We start from the raw sequence: 25,247 nt of genomic DNA on the forward strand, positions 1-25,247 counted from the left end.
TAAACATGGTAAACGTAAGTTAGCATTTTGAGCATGTTAGCTCACTGACATTAACATTTAGCTCAAAGCACTACTGTACCTAAGTACAGCTTCACAGAGCCGCTAGCATGGCTGTAGTCTTGTTATTGACCATAGCCAAGATCCTTTCCTAGTTGCATTGCAAAGGGTGAGAAATTTTAAACCCTCAACAATAGTCATTGAGCGTATTCTGGGGTTGGGCAGAAGCTTCCCATATCACTGTTCTTTTCTGGTAATGGGGTTGAAAAAATACCACAGGGACTAAGAATGGGAGCCTTCTACCTCCCACATAGTCCCCCATAGTGCCTCTTTCTCCATTAAGACAACCCAAACAAACCTAATCCAGATTTGTGGAATGGGGGTAAAACAAAGAAGGTTTACTGGGGGGAGGTTCCAATATGAATATATTAGACAAGTGTGAGTGTGGTGTTTTTGTTTTTTCCTGGGGGTAGTCAGTATGGAGGCTGAATGAGGATGAATGACAGAAAGAGTGTGAAAGAGGGAGAAAGAGAGTTTGTGTGCAGTGTTCTTTGCTGAGCTCCTCACCGGACCTATCATTACCAGATGTCACAGTGAGGGTGGCTGCCAGCCGAATCACTGCTTATTGCCTTAAACTCCAACTCTCTGCCTCTTTCTCTTCTTCTCTTTCCTCCTTTCTTCTTTTCTCTGGTTGCTCCCTCTCCCTGTCTCCCTTTTTTTTCTTCCTCCCTTCTCCATTTCCAGCTGTTGGAGTGTGCAGTGAGAGTGGGGCAAGTTCTCCACCAGTTGTTTCAGTCCTGAGAGGAGCTTGGCGGTCGGACCCCTCCCTCCTTCTTTCTCTCTCCCCTCTCTCTCCTCTGTCTCTCTTCCTCTCTCGCCCTCTCTCTCCTCCCCTTGTTGTGACAGAGCACACCTGCTTGATCTTGGCTACACGCGCTCCGAGTCCAATTACCCCATAGGCCCTCGCAGCCACTTCACAGTCTCATCCGCCCTCTCGACTGGATTTTTGGGAGTCAAGCTCATCTCGCCCACTTCTACTCTTTTTGCCTTGCTTCTACTGAGAACAGGTAGGTTAATCCTTTAACTCTGAGAGGGGAGAAACGTATGAGTGATACTGGGTGAAGTGAATCTTTAAAGAGTCTTTTAAGAGACAGAATAGGCTTGAGAGAATGGCTTGGTTTTGTTGGATTGTGCCTTTCAGCATTAATGGAAGAATGATAATGAAAATCTATTATTCATGATTAAAAAGTCATATTATTTGCCGACAATGTTATTTTACAAAAATACGATTACTGCTTGTGCTTTTTTTGCAGGTACATTTGTGCATATGTGTATACGTGTGTTAAATTAGATTTGAGTATGTTTTATTCACTTCTTCATACATTGATGTGTGTTGTGTATATTCCAGACTATGTTGCTAGGTCTTGTTCCCACAGCTCTCTTGGCTTTGAGATGAGAGACCTTAATCATATCCAGTCCAATCTGCATACAGCTCAGTGAAAAGAGCAGTGCCTAGGGAGGGGGGTGTGGTAGTGCAGTTGATGCTCACTCCTCTGCCAAAAAACATATTCTTATGGCCCATTGTTAACCTCCAGAGTATCCACCATACTTTTTGCCATGTGATGTTTTCAGCAGTTTGTCAAGTTTACAATTTCAGATTTCAGTTTGTTCATTTGTTGCTGTTTGTGGCAATTGACCAAATGTTTCGATACTTGTTGATTTGGCTATAACCCATAGAGAAGGGCATTCCTCAAGTTAGTTTTGTGAGTGTGATATATACATGGCAAAGTGAATCAGATTTGTAATGTGTACATAAAGACAAGGGGTTAAGTGAGGAGAAGGCAGACTTAAATAGTTAGCTTCTACTTAAATAGTTAGCTTCTTGTTTTTGTCATCATTTGCTAATGTCAGTGGAAAAGATGATGATTTGTTGCATTTATTTGTTCTTTTCTCTCTTTGTTTATCTTTCTTTCATTCTTTGTTTCTTTCCCTGTGGCGTTTGTGCAGTCTACAAGCAAATGAGTGGGAAAAAGCTGTAACAATGAGGATTTCTTTGTGTTGATTCAGCCCATTATTTCTTGTCAAGACTTTGATTTGGAAAAGTTGTTTCTGTTGCTTCTCACACTTTCCATTTCAGCAGTTCATTTGAGACTGCAACCAGAGTGTTTTAACCCCAATCTCGTATCTGTCTGCTCTTTGGCCCTGTTTCTTCTCAGTATGAACTGCCCACCGTGCTGTGTTTCCACAGGAGCAGAACAGGACCCAAATTGCTAGGGGCAACTTAAAGTGAGAGGCTTTGAAGAGGAGATGAAAAAAACTGTACCTGGCAACGCACAGTGCCATTAATCCCGTAATGGTACAGCTTCCTCTATCAAAGAGAGGTCTGAAGGCTTCTCGGCAAGCCACCACACAACTCTCAGCTAACTCATTACATCCTTTTTGCCAGCAGGGAAAAAACCTAATAAGGCTCAGATGCACTGAATTGCATTGAAAGGACTGGATTGAAACTGAACAAGGGAAAAACTGAGACAAACACAACAGAATGAAAAGTGAGATTAGAATAGAAGCTAGAAGTTGCATAAACACTGCACTAAAATACACTCAGAGCAATAAAAGTACTTCACCAGATCTTACTTTTGAGTAGAGCTGAGCAGATGTTTAAGATTTGAAGCAGGAATGAGTGAACGGAAGGTTTGGAGGAGACAAGGTACTCTTGGGCTGCATTTTTTCCATCTGGACTTCAACTCCCTGGGTCAGAAAGAACAATGGAGTTGAAAGGACATCAGCCATGACGTCCCCCCCCCCCCCCCCCCCCCCCCACACACACACACACACACCTCTCCCTTTGCTCACTGGAATACCAGAAAGCTCCACATGTCAGTCTTTCAGGCCAAGGTTTTAAGGGTCAGACAGAGAAAGAAAATAACATAATCTATGGGAGAGAAGCTGCAGCAGGAAGGAAAGAGCACAAAAAGGGAGGAGGAGATGGAAAGAGAAGAAAGGGAGAGAAGGTTGGGCAGTTTGTCCACGTCTGTGCAGTGCAGACTGTTGATAATGGGACTGAGGTTGATGGCAGGCCGACAGTTCTTCTCATGGAACAGCTGAAATGTGGTTTAACCACTCGCTGGCTTTCTCATGCTATGGCTCCAGACAACAAGCTTGCTCTAAAGACCCTAAAATGATCTTTCAATGATAGCCAAGGCTCTGACACTTTTTTCTTTTTTTCTGCGTAAGGAAATTATATTGATTGTAGTGGTCAAAAGAGTGTCTTGGGCATTATTGAAGCCAAAAACTTCCCACGCAGACATACATGAGCTCATGGACAACTATTTTCCAGAGCACACTGATTTGGCCTAACTCCTATTACAAGAATGTTTTGGCATTGAAATTGTTTGTTGGCCGTGTCTTTGCATATTTTCAGATACACATGTTCTCACTCAAAAAATCCCCAGATATATCAGAAATGTGTTGACGACCACCGACTTCTCATACCACTGCCAAAGGAGTAAAATCACATTTTCTTTTACATTATAGCATTATTATTGATCATGCATATGTGTCTGAGCATATGTGTTTATGTAACCACATGGGAGGGGAGCTCACATTTATTTGTTGATGGGTTAAAAGGGCCACACGTGTTTTAAACGTCCTGTGCCTTGTAAATACCTTCCAGTGATTCATTGCTGACAGACGCTCTGCAGAGGCAGACGCTGGCCTGTGGAGAGTTCGAGGGGAAGGGAGAGAGCGGACAGGGGTGGAGGGTGGCATGGTAGTTGTGTCTGCTTTATATTGTTTCCTTTATTGCGCCATGATTTGATTTCCTAAAATCAAGACACCATGTTGCTTAATATTCAAGTCTTTTCCTTTCATGCTGCAGACGTTGCAGAGGTTCTCTGGGTATCTCGTTGATTTTCTAAGCTCAAAAGTTTCAATGAAAGGCGGTGACAAAGAGGAGAAAGTGACAAAGCAAAGGAGGGAAAATTACTTTACTCCCTTATGTGAGTTCTGCTTCCTGTATGGGAATCATTAGTAATGCTGGGGCCACACTTGGGGGAGAGTAGGGGGAGGGAACAGAGAGATGATACAAAAGAGGGACACAGGAGAATTGACAAGGATGCCGCCGCCACAGGAAATGTCAACCTCCACCCCTTTTTTCTTGGTTAGACACAGGATGATGAATCCCAGGTTTCAGAGAGACAGCGAGAGAAGAAGATAGAGATGGTTAGTGTACCGTTTACCACATGTCCTTTTCTAGGATGTGGTAGATTGTAAATCTTTTGAAAATACAGGCTAAACTCTCTGACAGTTGCTTTTGTTTTTTACTTTTTGGATACATGTTTTCTATAACTACCATAGTTCCATGTGCAGTACTTCAACAGGCTGACCATTCACTGGCACCAGGCACTTCCAAACACTCTTGAAGAAACTGAACCATCAGTTCATTCTGAAAGACTTACATTACAAATTAACATAAGAACTTTTTATCAACCTTTTTGAAATGAAATGGTTGAAATGGTTAAATTCATCAGATGCATCCTCCTCCAGTGAGATGCTGTGGGGTGATGACCTCTTTTGTTGTCCTTGTGTGACAAACGTTGCATTTGTTTGAAGGTTTTTACAACGATAGTCTGTCTAGCATGGTAGTTAAAGGTCTATTAGTAGGAAACAAGAGTGTGTGCCAATTTTTCCCACATTTGCGCTGATTAGTGTCAGTCCACTTCTTGTGAATAAAGCCTGTCCCATTTTCTTGTAAGCTGGCATACGTGAAATTGGCCATGTTCCCCGAATGAAGCCACACTGAAATGATACATTACGAAAAAAGAGAATAGTGTACAATCTGAATATTTCAGATGTTTAATTGTACAATGAATGTACCCAACACCCAAACAATGAATACCTTTAATCCCTTAAAAGCGAGTTGCATCTTCTTTGAGGGTATTAGAAATGCTGATACTGATGATAGAGTGATGTAGAGTTTGTATGGTCAAGTCATGTTCCAACATGCTCTGTTGGCAGCCCTCTGGGTTTAGTGGGTTGTTTGATGAGCCTGTGTCATGTGCATGTGTTCATGTGTTTAGTAGATTCTTCAGGTGTGAATGTGTGTGTGTGTGTGTGTGTCTTAGAGCAGACCATCCTGCAGGGCCTGTGGACACATCTGAGCAGACTGGTAATGAAAGAACCGACGCCTGGGGCACAGCAGGTTGTCTCATGCATCGTCTTCAGAGGCTTATCCCAGCAGCGAAAGCTGTGAAAAGCCCTGAATTTCGATTTTTTTTTTTAAATTGCATTTGACCATAATTCCTTGTTTTGAATTTAGAGTGAACTTCATGTTTAAAGCCAGATCTTGGTTGACCATGTACTTATTATTTCACCACTGTAATGTTGCCACATAGCAACAAATCTCCACAATGTACAGCCCTACATCTCCAAATACCAAATACCCTGACTTAATAATAATATTAATACCACTTAAAATGGTTTATTCTGCAGCAGCGGTCAAAAATTACTACTTAATGTCCCAAACAATAATTCCTGAAAATCTCTTACATTACCATTTCCTGGTTTTATTTCGAAATCTCATCAAAACCCCAGGGCCTGATTATGCCTCACAAAGTAGCAGTATTTTTTGTCTTTACAGTAATGCTGAAGCCATTAAATGCTCATAGAGCTTAGTTTGAGATCATTCTCTGTTCTTCTTTTTGCCTGTCTGGCTCACATTAAACGTGGCGAGACGTTTGTGGACAAAGGTTAATGGATTGATGGCCGGGCACATGGAGGGCCGTCTGAAATCCTGCACCAATGCACATTTATATCTGTTTATGTGCTTGTGGCCATGGGTCAAAGCAGAGAGATAAGGTTCAGTAATCAGGGGTGAGACCTCTGCTGCTTTTGTGTGTGTTGTTGTTCCTTTAACTGGAGCTGGCACTCTGGCTTTGTAGATCATTCTGAATGTTCCAGCCTGCAAGCTGTGCCAGATGTGAGGAGTTCACAACACAAGTACCTCTGAGAAAAAATGATAAACTGACTTTCAGATACGTTCCATCATTGGCAATTAATGCATCATAGTACTAGACAAGCCCAACCCACCTGGCATTAACAAATGGGTTAAACAAATCATCAAAGGCTATTTAAGCACTATTTGATTTACATCTCTAAATCCAAAACAATGGCAGAATGCTGCTGCCAAGTCTGCAGACAAGGTTTTCGTAGGATTGAGAATTCAGCTGCGCTTAGATAAGAGAGCCTGACACAGCTGAGATTACTCAGTCTGTTGAAGACTGGAACAACGTGTCCTCTGGATCTACTGGATGTTTAGAATGGAGCTCTTTGTTAAAACAATTTCCACTACAGTACATAATTCCAAGTGTCTCAAAATGGCAGGAGTTTTGCATGGAAAAATGCATTTAAACATTGCATGACGAATTATGAAATCGCCCTTTTGAGTGTTCTTCAGGTTTTTCCGCTTCAAGGCAACAGAGCTATCCATCCAACTCAGTTCCCTTCTGAATGGAAGTGATTTTAAGCTTGGTCTTACTGTATGCAAGCACTGTAACCACTGGGCTGAAGCTGTACAGTGTGTCAAAGTGGTGGCTGTTTTGTGGAGCGGGACTATAATTACTGCTTTTGTTGAGTCCCTCTGAGCGGTGATCCCTGTGACCTGACGTAACTCTAACCTGGATTTACACTACATCAGCACATCTCTTTCTTTTGCTTTCTCTCACATTCTCAAAGACACACACTGGTGAAAACCTTTGAAAGATTTAAACCTGTGCATTTATTACTTTTACTAACAAATACAGTATGTACACATGTCGTGAGGGACACACACAACTTGTGCACTTGCTTTAATACACTCAAACACAAGCTATTGCTTCACACCTAAAAACATCATACACATGCATACAGATCAAATGAACCAGGCCAGATTCACTTTCAGCTCTGGGCAACTGATGGTTTTGGGTCAGTTTCATCATCCTGGTCATGATGTTCAGGTCAAGGTCTGCTGCAGACCAGCTGCTTCCAACTCAACTGCCCTTCAATTATTGTGGCACCAAGAGGGAAGGAGCAACTTCTGGCTATGCACATGACAAGCAGATTGCTGGGTCTCTGAGACAGTCCGTGTGTGTGTGTGTGTGTGTGTGTGTGTGTGTGTGTGTGTGTGTGTGTGTGTGTGCGCGCATGCATGTGTGTGTGTTTCTGTGTAAAAGGTTAGGGTGTTTGTGTGGATCTCCACACTGTTTGAGTTTGAGAGAGAGTGTGTATGTGTCAATGGTTGTGAAATAGAAGCATAAGGCAGCAGGATTCTCCCAGTGACTCCACTAGTACAGTACAGACATGCTCTTGCATTGTATTTTTGCATTTTTTTTGCATCACAGACCATTGATACTGTACTTTAATGGCAGTACAAATGATCACTGTAATTCATTACTTTTGAATAGAAAATCTAGTACCGTGGTATACAGTGGCAGCCATGACATTTCCCATGATGCATCCCCTGTGTATTACTGTAAAAGCTAATGCAGATGTTGCTTATGCAGCAACTATATTGCTTCTGTGTCTGTTGCAAATTACATGGGCACATTGTATTATGGTATCCAGATAATTTTTAAAGAAAACAAACCCTTTAACTATGAACCAATAGAAAAAAGATAATCTGTCCATCCATCGTCAACGGCTTATCCTGCGTACAGGGTCGCGGGGGGCTGGAGCCAATCCCAGCTTACATTGGGCGAAAGGCGGGGTACACCCTGGACAGGTAGAAAAAAGATAATGCTACAGTTAAATTAATAAATGGTTCAAATAGTCGGTAGAAAATAGTAATGGATTAAATAAATAAATGGTTTAAATACCTAAAAGTAATGTTTTACTGGTTGAAATGGTTAAGTAAAAGTAATGATAAATAATTTAAATAGATAAAAGTAATGGATAAATGCTTGAAGTATCCAGCTTCTTTCACTCCAAATGGTAAAAAAGCAAACTTGACCAAACTGTTTGTGTAAAAACAGTATTATATAACATTATTCTCTACTTATGATTAATTGTGTTGAATTCCAGTTCAAAATCATTTTAACATATTTGGAGCATGACAATATTGATCAAATGATTTCTTGAGTTCATCAGACAGGGCTGTTGTGGTATGTCACCACTGTAGATATCTCATCGCCAAAATTACATTTTTCAGACTACAGTATCACTACTACTTATGGAATTGAGTTTTTTTTTGTTTTGCTCTCTATTCCTCAGTAACATAAACATTATGTACCCCCACGGCTTATCCTCCCAGGCAAACAATATTGTGTAATTTTCTCACACTAACCTTGCTCTGTCATCTTTAACCTTCTGCCTAAATCTGACCAGTTAAATAGCTTATTTGACCAAACTCACTAAATTGTTACACCTAAGTGTTTAGCCTCTAGCCCTCCACCTCTACCCTTTGCCCTTTGCCTCTCTGGACCTCAATCAAAGTCATGTTCTCATTTGTTCTTTCTCACACTATGCCGTTCTCTCTGCCTTTGATTCACTGCCACAGTGAAAATCTATTTTCCCTAACAGTATAGCCATTTTAAAAACTAATCATAGACAGACTGTTTTGAAAGTGAATCCACCCAAACCTTTGAACTGCGTCCTCTCATCTTTCAGGCTCTCTGCTAGCAGCACCATGAGGTCAGCCTGTCTCTCTCTGCTCCTGATCACTGCCTGCTGGGCTCTGCCCTTCCGCCAATCTGGTTTCCTAGACTTCATGATGGAGGACGAGGCGGGATCAGGTTTACCTGGGGAGCCTACAGATTCAGGTCCCTCTGTCGTGCCTGATGGACCCAAATGCCCATTCAGATGTCAGTGCCACCTGCGCGTGATCCAGTGCTCTGACCTCGGTAAGACAAGACATATGGTTATGTATAATCCCACACACTCTAAACGTGTCTGGGATTCTTTATATTCTTTTACCTATTAATACATTTAATACATATAATTAAAAGTTCAATGTGCAGCATTTTAGCATTGAGGAATCATTATCCTCGCTGATTCTGACGCAAAGGTGTGATTACTGGAAACAAAGGCCAAAGCTCAGCATTGCTTGAAACTTTTTATATTGTTTGTTGAGATTGAATCTAGATAGAATTTAATAGTTTCATTCTTTTCAGCATGCAAGGTGGCAGTATCCTCTGTGATACATAAAGCCCCATTGTTTATGATAAATGCATATTGAGGTATTATGGTAGTCACACGAGCACTTACATGTTTGTAGTTACAGTGTCAGAAACTGCTCACACACACACACACACACACACCTCTCCAAAATACCTAAAAAACATTTTCACAAATGCCTTTATGGAAGTACAACAACTATACTGTACAGTCCTGTAATATATTGTTGCGTATTTTATTATTTCATTATTTTTTTTACCTGAACATGTTAGGGTGGAACTCTAAGCCTATTACTTTCTTGATTAATCAATCAATCATTTTGCCTGTAAATTGCCAGAAACTAAAGAAACATGCCTGTCACATTTCCCAGAGCCCAAAATTACTTCTTCAAATTGCTTGTTTTGTTCCAACAACTGATCAAAAGATATTCAAACTCACAGTGATGTACAAACAGGAAAAAGCAACAAATCCACAGGTTTGAGAAACTGGAAAGACTACTGTGCATTTCAAGCACAACTACAACGCCTCAAAAATCTGCTTCTGCTGTTTTAAACTTGAGAAACTCATTTTAAAAACAGTAAAGGCTCAGTTATTTTGATCATTTGTGCTCATGCTACATGTAGCCCACAATCCCTAAAATAAATCAAAGTGACTTGATTTTAAATGTTCATAGTAAGTCCTACAAGCTTCTTGTTCACATCCATTTTCTTCGTCCACTCCTCCATTTGGTGTTCTGGCCTGGATTCCAAACAAATGAGCTCACTTTGATGGATCATGCTGAGGTCAGATGGGTGTCTGCAGTAGTTTTAATCTGCTTTATTGTGCTGAGTGACATTACAGGTTTTTATGACTTTACAAGCTCGACCGTCTCCACCGTCCACCCAAACCCACAGGGTCAGTCGAGGGATATATTTTATCCTCCAGAGAACCTGACACCAATGTTGATACCTTAAATGCTCACAGATGTTGTATGCCTTATTTCACTTCCTGTCACAGTTACATTATTTGCCCTTTCTGGGGAAATTAGAGATTACATGTTAGTGTGGGGATAGGAAAGTCCTTAACAAATGCCAGTTTTAACAAGCTGAAATGTACAAAAAGTTGTTTCTAAATCTGAAGTTTACTCACCGAGTTTGAAAGACTACAATTGCTTAGTCATCTTTTTAATTCAGCACAGTCACAACAGTTTATTCAACTATCATCTTCGTTGTTTGGAGCTTAGCCAGTCTGTTTGTCTAATCTGATGTATGTAATATACAACAGCTTGAGTCATCTCACAAACCTTGTCATAGAAAAGTCCCTGACCTCATTTATTCTTGTATACTAGATAAAACTTCTTTACTGCGCTGTTTGATTTGGGTTTTTGGCTGTGCTTTTGTTTGGAAAGGAAGGGGCGCAAGATTCAAGGAGACAGACAAAGGAGAGTGGGAGTGACACAGATGGACAAACTGGGAGGATACAATTAAACAAGAAAAAAGACAGACATAACCAGCTCATAACCACTTTGGTTTAGTAAGCTTAAGTGGTTCAGGGCTGAGACAGTAAAATGGAAGAGCGTCTATAGATTCAGGACAACAATCACATAGTGTCAGCAGAGCGTACTCGCAGACCCATATAGGCAGGTGGCTCAACAGTCAGAGTGACAGACAGGCAGTCAGAGCAACAGACAGTTGGAGAGAGTGATGTTCAGGAAAAGCCTCGTTCCATTACATCAGTCCTCCAGTCCCCCAGTCAGCAGCAGCACTCTCCCCAGAGACACAGCTCCACGGCTGGATTCTCAACTCCTGCATCAGCACTGTTGGCCCCGAGCCTCCATCTGTTCCCCAGACCTGCTGGCACACACACACTCACACATTTAGACACACACAGGATTAAAACCTCTATGTATATACTTGGACACATACACACGGGGCCTGGGCAAGACAGGGGAGTCTGCTCACCATCCCAAAGCACCCTGTCGCTTTTGTAGATTTTAAGTTCTCTGTGAGTTTGCAGCTGGCATGATGACAGCTAAAACATTCAGGAGAGAACATTTAGCCCAGGGTTCAAATTAGCTGTGATTATATTTTGCTAATTCTGTTAGAAAGAGGTTTTACCAATTAGACTTACACAACAGCCTTTTGTTCGTGGTTATAAGTGTTCACCCAATTGCAGCTTCTCTGATCTAAAATACATCATGTAAAATATTTTGTAAGCACAGACTGTGTAATGTGCGTATTTGGTGGGCATGCACATCACATCTACCCACACTTATGCATGGCCTACCAAACAAAATCCAAACGTACTCATATCCCATGAGGCAATCAGGACTTTGCTGATGCAGCCAGATCAACTTGCCTTGCATGACCAGAGCACCAGACAAGGAGAGGACTGATTATTGATGCTCAGAAGTGCTGAACATGAGTCCAGTCCAAAGCAATAATATGCTTGATATCCCAATCACTTTGCTTTAAAATGGAGTGATTGATAATAACTATAACAGTAGGGATGAGGCATGTATCAAAAGATAACTTTCCTTATACAAGACCTCTGTGCTAGCAGTATGAGGGGAAGCATTTGGATTAGGTGGTTTTATCCTCATTTGTTTTATTTAAATTAGAGAATTAAAGAATTAAAGAATTATCTGTGTTAATTTTGAACACTTTTTATAGAACAGCTTGAAATATTATTGTAAAAATTAGTTTTTTATTTTAAGATACTCTGGTGTATAATCAATAGCTCATTTGTGTGTTCCACACATTTCCCCCTCATTTTCTGTTACAGGGAGCATTTTTCAAGCTGCTTTTGTCACAAGATAACTTACTTTACTGTAAATTGTTGTGAAGAGTATCTACTTACAGCAGGAGAAGCAATAAAAAGGATGCAGGAGGACATAAAATGTGGGTGAAAAATAGATTTTAATGCATAATCTTTTTAAACAAATCTGCATGTTACTACTTACTGTTACTCTGCATGTAAAATCAGTACGAACTGAACAGTTGATATGTGACGATTCTTGACATCATTCAACTTTAAAAGACCCATTTTAAACTATTCAAAACTGAAAGAGCAAAGACTGAGATAGTCTGACTTTTAGAGAAAGATAAAAAAGACTGTGTGTGCAAGTACTGTATAGAGGTATATGTGTGGTGCTGTAATGATGGCGGTGACCACAAACAGCTGTGACGGTTTGTTGGTCATCCCCTGCCGAGTTGGAAAAGCCGACAGAAAAGCAAGCCTAGCTGGAAGTAATGTTTGGGTGAGCCAAAGAGAAGTCGTCACAAGCTTTCAGGCAAAAATGTGTCCAGAGTATGTGTACTGGAGATACAGAGTGTAAGCTTCTTTATTAAACAGTTTATTCTACGCCTCTTCCTCTGAAATGTAAACTGCCCATTATGAATGTATTTTTTGTTACCACGGATGCAGAAGAGCATACATCATCACTCCAGCTGTCTTCACTCAATTTTTTTGTAGTCCACTCAACCAAATAGTCTTTCACTAAAGATGCCATTTTTGGTGTCACATTGTGTACCATGATAAAGTCCAAGCAAAACGATTTAGCGTGAGCTCAGTGTCCAGGTATGCAGCCGCTTACTTAGTCAAAGGAAATTTGTTTTAAGGTCCATTTCCACCATGTGTTCCTCGGAGCACATCAAAAAGTTATTTGGTCCCTTTGGAATGTCACCGTAAAACCCATTTTCCTCCAAGTTGCTATCATTGTTGCATGCTAGGTTGAGAAAGCAGACTTTTTTATTTCAGCGTGTCTCTACTGTAAACTCAGTCACTCTCTCCTGCTCATCCAGGCCGGATTGTCTCTTAGTGTTCAGTCCTTAACAATTTTTAAGAACTCAAAGCCCCTGAAAACTTGCCTTCAAATCTAATGTTCTTCTCAAAAGCATTAAACATTCATGGATAAATAAGGAACAAGCAAGGTTAAAAAAACATCCTTAGTTACTATTAACTAAGAGTTTAACAATCAAACACTTATCTTAGTGCTAGTTAATCAGGACTGTGCAGGCTTGGTTTGATCAGCTTTGGCGGGCAGTGTTTGCAGCATAAACAAACAACCAAACAAGTGTCACCAGATCTTGATTCAGATGTTGCAAAACTGTGATTGAAAGTGAAACTGTGATCATCTTTTTCCAATTGACCCCTCCCCACTCATCAATATCAATATCAAAATCAATTTTATTTACATAGCACACTTAAAACAACCAAGGTTGACCAAGGTGCTTCACGAGTTAAAAATACAACAATAAAACAGTAATTACACAGTGAAAGTACAGCAATGAAACATTATAGCATATGATATATAGTGATATTAATATCGCCATGGATAATAACTGACTTAACTCGAAGGAAATGCCAAAGAAAAGAGATGTGTGTTTTTAACTCGAGCTGGAGTGTGAAGAAGTTCCGTTAAGTAAAGCGGAGCCGATCCATTATGGCATTTAAAAGTTAAAAGGAAGGTTCAATCTTGTAATGAACAGGAAGCCAGTGGAGGGAGTGCAACGGAGGTGTGATGTGGGCCCTCTTTTTCTTTCCTGTCAGGAGGCGGGCCGCAGCATTTTGGACTAACTGCAGGCGTTGAATGGATGACTTATCTAAGCCCACATATAAGGAGTTACAATAGTCAAGACGGGAAGTTATGAAGGCGTCAATCCCCCTCTCTAATTCTTTAGGAGGGAGATAAGTCTTTACCTTGACTATAGTTCTCAACTGGAAGAAGCAAGATCTAACAGTGGCGGATCTCTGTTTATCAAATGTAAACACAGCTGTTCAATACAGTTTAGCGATAATTTGAACTTAAAGGGCCGAGAGAATCTACATCAAGCTGTTCAGGCTGTACAAACACTATGACCTCTGTCTTGTCTCCATTTAGGTAGAGGAAGTTTAGGTTCATTCACTCATGACAAAAGCAGGAACAAAAAACACATTTACAATAATCAACTAAACTGTTTCAACTTTGGCTGGAAATGTTGTGTTCATTGCTAAAAGTAAGAAACGTAATGAGAAAATATATGTTTCAGGGCCTTTAACATAAAATAAGCAAACTGTAACCTTGATCATGGAGACGAGTAGGTTGACATTTTGTGTGCATTTCCTGTTGAGGTCAGAGGCCACTTCATCTCAAACTCTGTTTCCCATCATTCTAATGGAAGTATTGCATGTGGATGCTTCTAACCCTGATGTTCTACATCTAATTTACAACATCTCATAAAAATTTACCATCAGGTCTGAAGGCAGTTCCTGGGGACATCCCAGATGACACCACCCTGCTGGACCTGCAGAACAACAAGATTACTGAGATCAAGGAGAATGACTTCAAGAACCTCAAAGGACTGCATGTAAGAGACATTTTACTTACATGTGTACAGCTTCATGCTCTGTGCTAATCCCGATATTGTGCAAAGTGTTCTTATGTAACTTTATCACCCTTCTTCAACATGAACCCTACGGGAAACATGTTGTCTTTAAATGATTCATTCAGATTGTTTCTGATTCATTGCCTTCCTTCCTTGCCCATTCTGTAACATGGACCCCACTTCACCTCCCATCCCAAAACTCTCTTCAACCACCACCATTCCCCCATTCACCAGGTGCATGAAAACTATTCACCCGTTGGGCTTACACCCTCACACCTTCAAACTCCTGTAGCTTTCTTGCTTGCAGTAAATACCTCTGTCTGACAGCCAGAGCTGTTTCCACTGTAATGTAACTGGCCTCTTATGGGAATGGACCACATACCACACATTACCTCGTGTGTGCTTATATGAGACTGGAATAGCAGGAGTGAGATTCCCCTGAAAATGCATTAGGGATAATTCCAAAGTGGATTTGAACTTACTTGGCCCTCCATCTTGACAGCACAGGCACCGGGTTGGAGTCTCTAAGGGTGGCTCGGCTCAGAATGTCTTGTTTTTGTAGAATCTCAACTGGAAAGTACAGATTTGTTACTGTCCCATGGTACATTCGTAGCTGTGACTGTTTCTGAGTTGAAGAAAAAAACAGTGAAAGCTGCTAAGGTGTAAAATTTCAGTTTAAATTCCATTATAATAGAACTTTAAACACTGATGTGAATTTAAACAAGAACAGACAAACAATCTGCTGTAAACATGCCGGACTGAATTCCTTGAATTCATCTTTTGCTGCTTTTGCTACTCCCACGAAGTGTTGTGGAAGTACACCATGCAACAAGTTTAGAAAATAAAATTTAACACTACTATCTCCCTGGTTTTCTTCCTTACAGGCTCTTATCCTGGTGAACAACAAAATCACTGTCATCCACGCCAAGGCACTCAGCCCTCTGACCAAGCTGCAGCGTCTCTACCTGTCTAAGAACTTGCTAAAGGACATGCCCGCCAACATGCCCAAGAGCCTGCAGGAGCTGCGCATCCATGAGAACGAGATCACCAAGATCAAAAAGGCCTCCTTCCAGGGCTTGTCCCATGTCATCGTCATGGGTATGAAACTAAAAAAAAAACTTTGATTCATTTAAAAATGGATATTTACTTGGAGGTTTGCCAGTGGATAGCACATATTTTTCAGCAGTAGGCCACGTCTTTGGAGGCATCTCCATGCTCTAGAGTTCAGCAGGAATGATAAAAAATATTTCGTGAAACCAGGATTTAAATAATAGTAATATTTCCACAGTCTGTGTCGAGTTTTCTAGTAATATCATGACAAACAAGGTTCCTTTCATCAGAATGCGTAACTCAGTGGCTCTAAAGATGAAACCTGCTGGAAAATAGGTAAAGGACCTTCTAGACCAGAAGTAAAAGTTTGCATCTTGGCATTTCACTGTTGCGACTAGAATTACACATCACGGTCTGGGAGTGATGAGACTGCTCCAGACTGTGGTAGCCTGTTAATGCATGACTACACAGCATATGTTTTGTTTTGTTTTTCACAAAAGAACCACAGATAATTTGGCCTTCATTCTCCTCTCCCTCCCTTTTCTCCACTTGTCACTTTGACAACGCATCTCCGGCTTGTAAAACTTTCTGCTCCACCAATTAAAAAGTTCTGTCACTGCTAAACTAGAAAAGTGTGGACTCAATCATTTAAAATGCAACGAGATGAGAATCATAATCTGTGACAAATCAAGGAATCTGGCGTGAAGAAAGGCTGCCTTGAAAACACAAGCTATTCACTTGCCCAAGACTTTGTTTACTCATGACTCAGCTCTATGTTCCTGTAACACATCAGGAGAGGAATTAACTTCATAGACGTGATCCATTACTGCTTTTGGCTCTTTCTTTCTCTTCTTTCTTTCTGCGCTCTAAATTGTTCTTTCATTTTTTTTTTTTTCAGAGCTCGGGTCCAACCCTCTGAAGAGTGCAGGAATCGATGATGGTGCTTTTGCTGACCTGAAAAGGGTTTCTTACATTCGCATTGCAGACACTAACATCACGGAGATCCCCAAAGGTAAAGTTCTGATATCTGTTTCCACAAATAATTCCTAAATAAGAGACTTTGGCTTAACCTAAGTCTTATCTAGTCAGGCTCAGCCAAAAGTCTACAGCGAAGCAATGGGATTAATGTGATAAAACACACAAACAAAACTTTCCTATTTCAGCGTGGGAACATGTCTAGTGAAATGATACATGGAAACTTGGAAATAGCCACTTTTAAGCCAGCCACTCCTTGATAGTCTGCACTTTTTCTTCTGAAATTGAATGTTACAAATTGCTAACTAGCCTTTTTTTTTACATAAATGTGGCTTCATAATGTCATATAAGCTTTTAAGGTAGATTTTACTGAAGTTATCCATTTCTTCATGGGTGCATGCTTGTCTTGTGGGTTGCCAGGTCTGCCCAGCTCTCTGTCTGAGCTCCACCTGGATGGAAACAAGATCAGCAAAGTGATGTCTGGCAACCTCCAGGGCCTGAAGAACCTGGCCAAGTAATAAGAATTATGACTTTTGTTAACCTTATCATTTCTTTTTTTAACTTTAAGCATTTAAAGCAAGACCATTTAACAGCAGCCACTGTGGCCACAAATGGCAATTACAATGTAATCGTACATTGAATTTCCCCTTATTTTCTAAGATTCTCTGCAAGTCATGTCTCCTGGTGATGTACAGCGTGTTTACTTCTTGTATTACTTTTGTTATAGAATCATTTAAATGTTTATCTGTACCAGGCATATATCACGTAAAGAGCCATAGAGTCATTAAATTGGCAGAAAAATGTCAGTTCTGCAGTTCCATCCATCTAAAGTTGTCGACTTGAATTTAGCAACGTGTATTTTATTGCTTGTGAATTTAGTTTTTCCTTTATAAGAGGAATGTTCTGTTATTTAATCTCTCAAAGGTTACACAGTTTGGCTTTAAAACTCCTCATAGGAAATATTAGAACATGCATGTCTTATTCTGTTTATTATTATCATCCTACAGTTTTTCATGCCATCTAATGTTTTCATTCTCAGGTTTGACATGTATTAGCTTTACTTGGAATGCTAGCTCTGGTATTGCCGTTTATATGATTTACCATATAACAAAACCTAAACAGTAGTCTTTGGATAATGAAAATAACTGGTTTGCTCATAAAATTTGGATACACTGTGTTTATAAGATCACTGCTCAGATTGTGCCAAAGAGGGCATTCCAAACTAGAACAAAGAGAGCTTTGATGCAGCAGGAGTAAAGTATGTTGGAGAAGATATGAGCAAAGGATGGTTTTTATTTTCCATTCGCTCATAATTAAGAAACTGGGATGTGCTTCAGTGTCAGGTGGAGAATCTTTTTGGTTTCCTCACTCTTGTACATCATTTGCACATTTCCATGTCTCATCTAGTTTCTCTTTTTTTGTTTTTTTTCCTGCAGGCTGGGTCTGAGCTACAATGAGATCAGCTCTGTGGAAAACGGCACACTGGCTAACGTCCCCCACCTGCGAGAGCTACACCTCGACAACAATGTTCTGACAAGTGTTCCTCCTGGCCTGTCCGACCACAAGTACATCCAGGTACATACTGGTTTGATTAACGTTAGAATTACAGTACTCGTACATCTCAGCATTATTAATCCAGGTTTGAATACAAAACATGTTCACAGGAAGATTGTTTTTGTAACCATTTAGTTCCAGTAAATGAAGTCTGCTTGAGCGTTATTGTTACGCTTCTCAATTTCTAACACGCACACAGCTCATTTTCTCTGATATAAACCACACTGGAAAAGTTTACTTTGTTGCATTTTTGCATTGGCTTTGTTTAGGTTCACAGTGCCCGATTACAAGTCAAACCATGCTTCCATAACAAAAGTCACATGGATTCATTTAGTTTGTTTATTGAGTAAAGTGTTGGTAGCCTGTCATACTATAATGTTACAGATTTTAGCAGTAGGGGGGGATGTAAACAGACCTGATTCCAGGCCCTTTATCTTTAGTTTGGCTTCAGTTTATTACATCATTTCATTAGGCTCCTTCAGTCTGGGTAACTGCTGCATCAATACCATTCCCATGAAAAAAAACTTCCTAGGATTATATTTATTCATTTACCTGATGCTTTTATCCAAAGCGACTTACAATTGGGGATTGAACCCAGGTCTCTCACACCAAAGGCATAGTCTTATCCATTGCACCATCGCCATTTTAACACCTAGTGAACTGCAGCACTGTACACCTGTCAACCATCTTTTAGCTGTTATTTTGTGAGCACAAAAGTTTTAATGGCTTTGTTCTCAGCAGCCACAACAAACCAAACTACGGGAAATGACCCAAAGTTTGAAGAAATGGCTCCTAACAAGCTGTTGTGCACAGGGTTTGTTATATTGAGGTTTCTCCCAGTACAGATTGAGACACTGCATTAGTAGTAATAGGATATACCAAAAGACAAATGGTTTGTGAATGAGGGAATATTTCAACACAACAACCAAAAACTGTGTATATTTTATAATAGAAACATTATCATAAAATACATATAGCAATAAAAACGTAAGAAGTTATAAGGCTAACAGCGTGGTTAAGTAAAAGTACTCAGACATAGGCACGTCCAAAGAGAAGTGTTTTTAACTTGGATTTAAATTGCTGTATTAGGGGCATGTCTAAGATCCTCTGCTAATTTATTCCAAATGTGTACAGCAGAAGTGCTAAACGCCGCTTCTCCATGTTTAGTTTGGACTCTAGGCTGCACTAACTGACCTGTGTTCATGGATCTAAGAGCCCTGTTTGGTTGGTATTCTTCAAACATATCAGAGATGTATTCGGGTCCTAAACCATTCTGAGATTTATAAACTAAAAGCACAACTTTGAAGTCTATTCTGTAACTAACTGGAAGCCAATGCAACGATTTAAGATTTGGAGTGATGTCCTCCGTTCTCTTGGTCCTGGTTAACATTCTAGCAGCAGCATTCTGAATGAGCTGCAGCTGCTTTATAGTCTTTTTTGGGAGTCCCGTTAAGAAGCCATTACAGTTGTCAATCCTACTAGAAATAAGAGCATGGATAAGCTTCTCTTGGTCTTTTTGGGACACCACACCTTTGTCTCTGGCTATATTTTTTAGATGATAGAATGCTATTTTACTGACCGTTTAGATATGACTGTTAAATGTGAGGTCTGAGTCTATCAGAACACCAAGATTACGCACTTGCTCCCTAGTTTTTTGGGCCCGAGAATCAAGCTCTTTAATAATACTTGTTCTATAATTTTTGTTGCCAAACACAATAATCTCAGTTTTACCTTGGTTCAATTGCAAACAGTTTTGGTTCATCCAGGTATTTATGTTCTCTATACAGTGACACAGAGAGTCTATTGAGCTGTTGTCATAAGGTTCGAGGGCTATGTATATTTGGGTATCATCGGCATAGCTGTGGTGGTTAATATTATTGTTCTGTATGATTTGGGCCAAAGGTAGCATATAGAGATTGAACAGAAGCGGCCCCAGAACCGATCTATGTGGAACTCCGCACATCATAGCCACCCTATCAGATTCATGATTACCAATAGTGACAAAGTATTTGCAGCCGTCTAGATAAGATCTGAACCAATCGAGGCCTTCCCAATTTTACAGCCTATCTATAAGTATTCTATGATCTACAGTGTCAGATGCTGCACTGAGATCTAATAGAACCAGAACTGTTATTTTATCAGAATCAGTATTCAGCCGTATATCATTTAAAACTTTAATCAGGGCAGTTTCAGTACTGTGGTGAGGTCGGAAACCTGACTGAAATTTGTCTAAGAGACCACTTGAGGTCACAAAATTGATGAGTTGATTGTAGACTACCTTCCCAATGATCTTGGCTATAAAAGGTAGTTATGATACAGGTCTTTAGTTGTTCATTATAGATGTATCCAGTGTTCTCTTTTTTAATAGGGGCTTAATGGCAGCTGTTTTTAGAGACGTTGGGAAGATGCCTGATTGCACAGAGCTATTAACTATTTGCCGTAGGTCCATTAATATGGAGTTAAGAATTGTTTTTAAAAAGTCTGATGGCATTATGTCAAGACAGCAAGTAGATGCTTTAAGTTGTTGAACTGTTTCTTCTAGGACTTTTTAATCAATTGTAATAAATTGCAACATAATAACCGAGTTCTGTCTTGGTGGTTGTGGCAACGGTACAGAAACCTTGTTAGACTGTGTAATTCTAATGGTCTGTCTAATACCTGTTATTTTTTCACTAAAGAAACTTCACATTACATGTTTCAGTGGAGATGAGTTCTGATGCTATCTGCTTTACTGGGTTTATAAGCTTGTCAACCATGACAAATAAGGTGTGGGTACTGTTAATATTCTTATTGATCATTCCCGATAAATGATGCTGTCTGGCCTTGCATAACTCATTGTTAAAGCTACCAAGGCTTAGTTTATAGATGTCAAAATGAATTTGAATTTTAGTTTTCCTCCATTTACGTTCCACTTTCCTACATTCTCTTTTTAGGACGCTTACCATCTAGGTGGTTCTCCATGGTGTTTTCTGTTTGCTAGTAGTTTTCTTTACCTTTACCGGTGCAACACGACATGACATTCAATATTTTGGCATTGAAATTATTCAGGAGTACATTAACTGACTCAACTGACTCAGCACTTATTGCCAGAAAGATAGCTATAGCCTCCCTAAACTGTGTGTCGGTACTCTCGTTAATGTGCCTTTTATTAACTGGGGCAGAGTTTAATGGGACAATCGGGGTGCTAACTGATTCAAAAAAGACACAGAAATGAACAGACAGGGCCAGGTTTTTAACTACGACAGAGGAGATATCGACCCCTGTAGAGATAACCAGATCTAAGGTGTGGCCTTGATTGTGTGTCCGCTCTGTCACATGTTGAGTGAAATCAAAAGTGTCAAGTAGCCCAAAAAGTTATTTGGCATTATTGTCTGTAGTATTATATATGTGGATGTTAAAATCCCCTGTAATGATGAGCAAGTTATAATCAACTGATATAACAGAGAGTAGTTCAGCAAAATCATCAATAAAATTAGCAGAATATCGTGGAGGTCTGTAAATGGTTGAAAACAAAATTTTGGGGGTACCCTTCAAAATAAAACAGAGGTATTCAAAAGAAATAAAATGACCTAGTGTAATGTCTTTGCACTGGAATATATCTTTGAATAGAGCAGCCACTCCTCCTCCTTTCCTACCATTTCGACAAGTATTCATATAGCAAAATCTTTCAGGTGCTGTCTCATTAAGGACAATCTTCAGTTAGCCATGTTTCAGTTAGAAACATAAAATCTAGGTTATAGGATATTAAAATGTCATTTACCAAGAAAGATTTTCTGGACTAGTAAATTGACTTGTTGCAGTTAACAGATTAGAGAGGTTTACTTTATGGGTTAAATGTTCACGACACCTTCTTTTTCTAATCATCACAGGAATAGATTTACTGGGTTCTAGCTTATAGTCAAAACAATTGGCAATGCTATTTTCAAAATAGCAGGGACCCAAAGCACATCACCGATTGTATTTAATCTGTGGAGATAAAGGACAAGGTTGTTGACAATGTTGGAGTTGTCTGAGGTATCGTTTTACACAGGGGGAAGGAGTGGAACATATGGAGTATGGTGTAGGTGGGGCTGGTGGGTGTGAAAGAGGGGGAGTGGTGGAGTATAGTAGAGGTGAAGAGAGTGGGTGCAGGTGTGGTGCAGAGGGGGTGGGGAGTTTCCCCATTTGGGACAAGGACAACTTCTGGAAGCTTTGAGTGATTTTAGTGAGAGGATCGGGAGAAGGGGGTGAGTAATGTCCTTCTTGTTTGGAAATGGCATTCCAAGAGCGTGACGTATGTTAGCAGCGAGAAGTCAGCATCCCACGAAATTCGGGTGAGTTCCTTCTGGTCTAAAGCGGTCTTTGCAGTCCCAAAGAATATTGAAATTGTCAATAAACCTTATCCCGTGGTTGCGGCATGCCGAGGTTAACCACATATTCAGCCCAAGGAGTCTGCTAAAAGATTCAATTCCTTTGTTATACAAAAACATCACAATTATAGTAGAAGAAGGTCATCCTCCTTTAAGAGACTACACACTTTTTTAAGAGCTAAATCCCTATGTGATTTTCTTATATTTGTAGTTCTTTTTGTTCTTTGTCTTCTGTCCTTTGCAAGTTCCTTTGCATATAATGGCAAGTGTAAATCATTATGACCTTTTCTATATATATAGTTTGGTTTTTTGGGATCTAGAGGTTTTGAAAACTGTAATTAGCATTATATTGTCCCAGTGAGTTCTTGGCACATCTTTCCTTTTGTTCTTATGTCCAGGATCCTTCTCATCCCCATATTGCTGCATGACGAGGGCTACTCTGCTCAAAACTGAGCTGCATGAATGTTTTCAGCTACTCTTATGTTCATATATGCTTTGTATGTGCGTCTGTTTTTTTTACACATGTAAAGCCATGCTTGTTCTCAAGCATCAAGGAGCATATACTCTTTGTTATTTTGGAGTATGATCATGCAGGAAGTCCCATTGTTTTTAGTTAAAGAGAAAAAAATCTATTTGGCTTTCTTGAGCTGTTATTATTCACTTGGTGAATGATTATTATCGTCTTTATCTGCCTTATTTTGGAAAAACTAAATTATTGCCATGCACGTCCCACTCAGTAACCGAAGGTTGTCATTATTTAAATCCCTTCTCTAGGTGGTCTACCTCCATGCCAACAAAATTGCTGCTGTGGGAACAGGGGACTTCTGTCCTCCTGGCCTCAACAGCAAGAAGGCCATGTACTCTGGCATTAGCCTGTTCAGCAACCCTGTGCCATACTGGGAAGTTCAGCCAATCACCTTCCGCTGCGTCTTCGACCGCTCCGCCATCCAGCTCGGCAACTACAGGAAGAAGTAGAGTGCCCCGCGCACCTCTGCGAGGAAGTGTGTGATTGTAAATGAGTGTGTGAAAGTTTTGTAAGTGTGCGTGTTTGACCACAGCCCCACAACACTGACCCCCACCAACACTGCCTCCCCACAAGTGATGATGTCATTAATCCACGCACTCAAAACGTTCAAAACTTCTGTGGACATGGACCCCAAATACAAAATATCATATTCATTATTTAGCTTCAAGGTTGGTGCAACAGTAGTACACACAGCTTACAGCTAACACCAGCATACTAGGGTGCTGTGTGCACATCATTCATAGAGGCAGTTAAACAAGCATTAACACTGCAAATGTTTTCTCACATACATGCAGCAACATATTATTGTGCAATTCATTCAGTGGACAAATTGAAATTCAGAGGCGATCCCTAACCAAAAAGATTTGAAATCTCACTCAGTGGAAAATGTTATAAAAACCCAGTTTGATAAATGACCTTTAGGCATTGTATTAATTATAAGAGCTGACCTGTAGAGCAGGCAGCAAGGTGTTAACTTGTGTTTTACAATACCTTTAACAACTGGTATAGAATGTACTAGATATTACCTGTGTACTAGGAATAGCATTCAGAGTGTAACATTACCATGCTGCACTCCTTGAAGAGTTTCTATTTGTATTGTACTCAATTCAAGTAGAGATAAAAGCAACCGTTACTTCTATCACATTCTGATTTCTTGTGCTTACTTCAGTGTTGATTTAGTTCTGGGTGATTACCCTTTTGTCTTCATCACATTTCTCCCCTTGTCCCTCTCCTAGTGTATGTTGTTCCATTCATAAAAGTAAACAAGGTGAAAATAGCTTCTAAAAAATGTAGAATAAACCATATATGTTTTAAACAGAAGCCATTCCCAAAGATTTATATGCATGCTCATTTTTTTTCCTTTCAACTTGAATCTGGTGCTTTCTGGAATTTCTTGTTAATGTGTGTATGTATTTCTCTCCATGTTTCCCTGCCCTTTAGTTCCTTTTTATTTTAAGAGTCAAGAAAAATTGGATTGGGTGTATGTGGACTGGCATGCCCACTGCAACCATGTTGGTGTGAATGTTGTATGTATAGACGCTGTATATAAATGCTGTATAAAAACCTATCATTGCTTAAAGGCACAAGCACTTACCATAGCTCAGACTTAATATATCAGCTACAAAGGTGTTCCTCTTTTTTTCCGGAGCAGGGGCTCCAGCTAAGGTGTCCTAAACAAAATAAAAATACTAATGGAAAAAGTAGCTGTTTTTGATGGATGTAATGACCAGAACTTGCATTATTATCAATAATGTGCATGGAGATTTGTGCTCCCGGTCAGTGAATGGCACTGCAGCAGAATACAAAGAGGGTAGAGGCTTCCTGGCGAACAAGGTCAAAAGGAGGCACAGGTAAAATGTACTGAGGTAACAGGTGAGACTCTTTCAGCAATACGTACACATAACAAACACACATATTAGGTACATACTATTGATAGAAAACCTTGACAAATGCTTGAAATGTCCAATAAAGTCTCCTTGTTGACTTAATCAAAGATATTCAAATGTTTAGAAAATGTGCTATTTCAATGGGATTTTCATGCATGTTAGTGTTTAGTTGTGGTAAGGACCCAAACAACATCCACACAGCAGATTTCTTGCCACACTTTGGCAGATATTTCATATCTGGCTGACGGCTGCTTTTTTTGAAATACAAATACACTAAAAAGAAATCTGGCCTCAAGCACATTTCAACTGGTAACAATAAGTTACATTACAGATGTTACAACACACCATCGAGACTGTACTTCCGTCCGAGAGTAAATATGGGTCGTATTCTCCAACGTGACCAAAAGAATTATAGCAT

The 25,247-nt window shown here is 40.0% G+C and overlaps 1 protein-coding gene across 2 annotated transcripts; it reads left to right on the top strand.

Moving 5' to 3' along the window:
- Positions 1 to 790: 790 nt before the first annotated feature.
- Positions 791 to 24,936, top strand: dcn (decorin). 2 transcript variants are annotated; one of them, XM_038738603.1, is made up of 8 exons: positions 791 to 1,064; positions 8,638 to 8,870; positions 14,359 to 14,471; positions 15,374 to 15,587; positions 16,438 to 16,551; positions 16,935 to 17,028; positions 17,951 to 18,089; positions 23,192 to 23,392. In XM_038738603.1, exons 2-8 carry the CDS (start codon positions 8,657 to 8,659, stop codon positions 23,390 to 23,392), a joined length of 1,089 nt encoding a protein of 362 aa, XP_038594531.1. In that variant the 5' UTR covers positions 791 to 1,064; positions 8,638 to 8,656. The 2 variants fall into 2 exon arrangements, with proteins under 2 accessions (XP_038594531.1, XP_038594532.1); XM_038738604.1 differs by lacking the exon at positions 791 to 1,064 and having other exon boundaries at positions 8,657 to 8,870; positions 23,192 to 24,936.
- The last annotated feature ends 311 nt before the right edge of the window (positions 24,937 to 25,247 follow it).

This window comes from Micropterus salmoides, unplaced genomic scaffold (genome assembly GCF_014851395.1).
Source record: "Micropterus salmoides isolate LMB-PRFRI ecotype aquatic unplaced genomic scaffold, ASM1485139v1 Ms_hic_scaffold_23, whole genome shotgun sequence".
Lineage (NCBI taxonomy): Eukaryota > Metazoa > Chordata > Actinopteri > Centrarchiformes > Centrarchidae > Micropterus > Micropterus salmoides.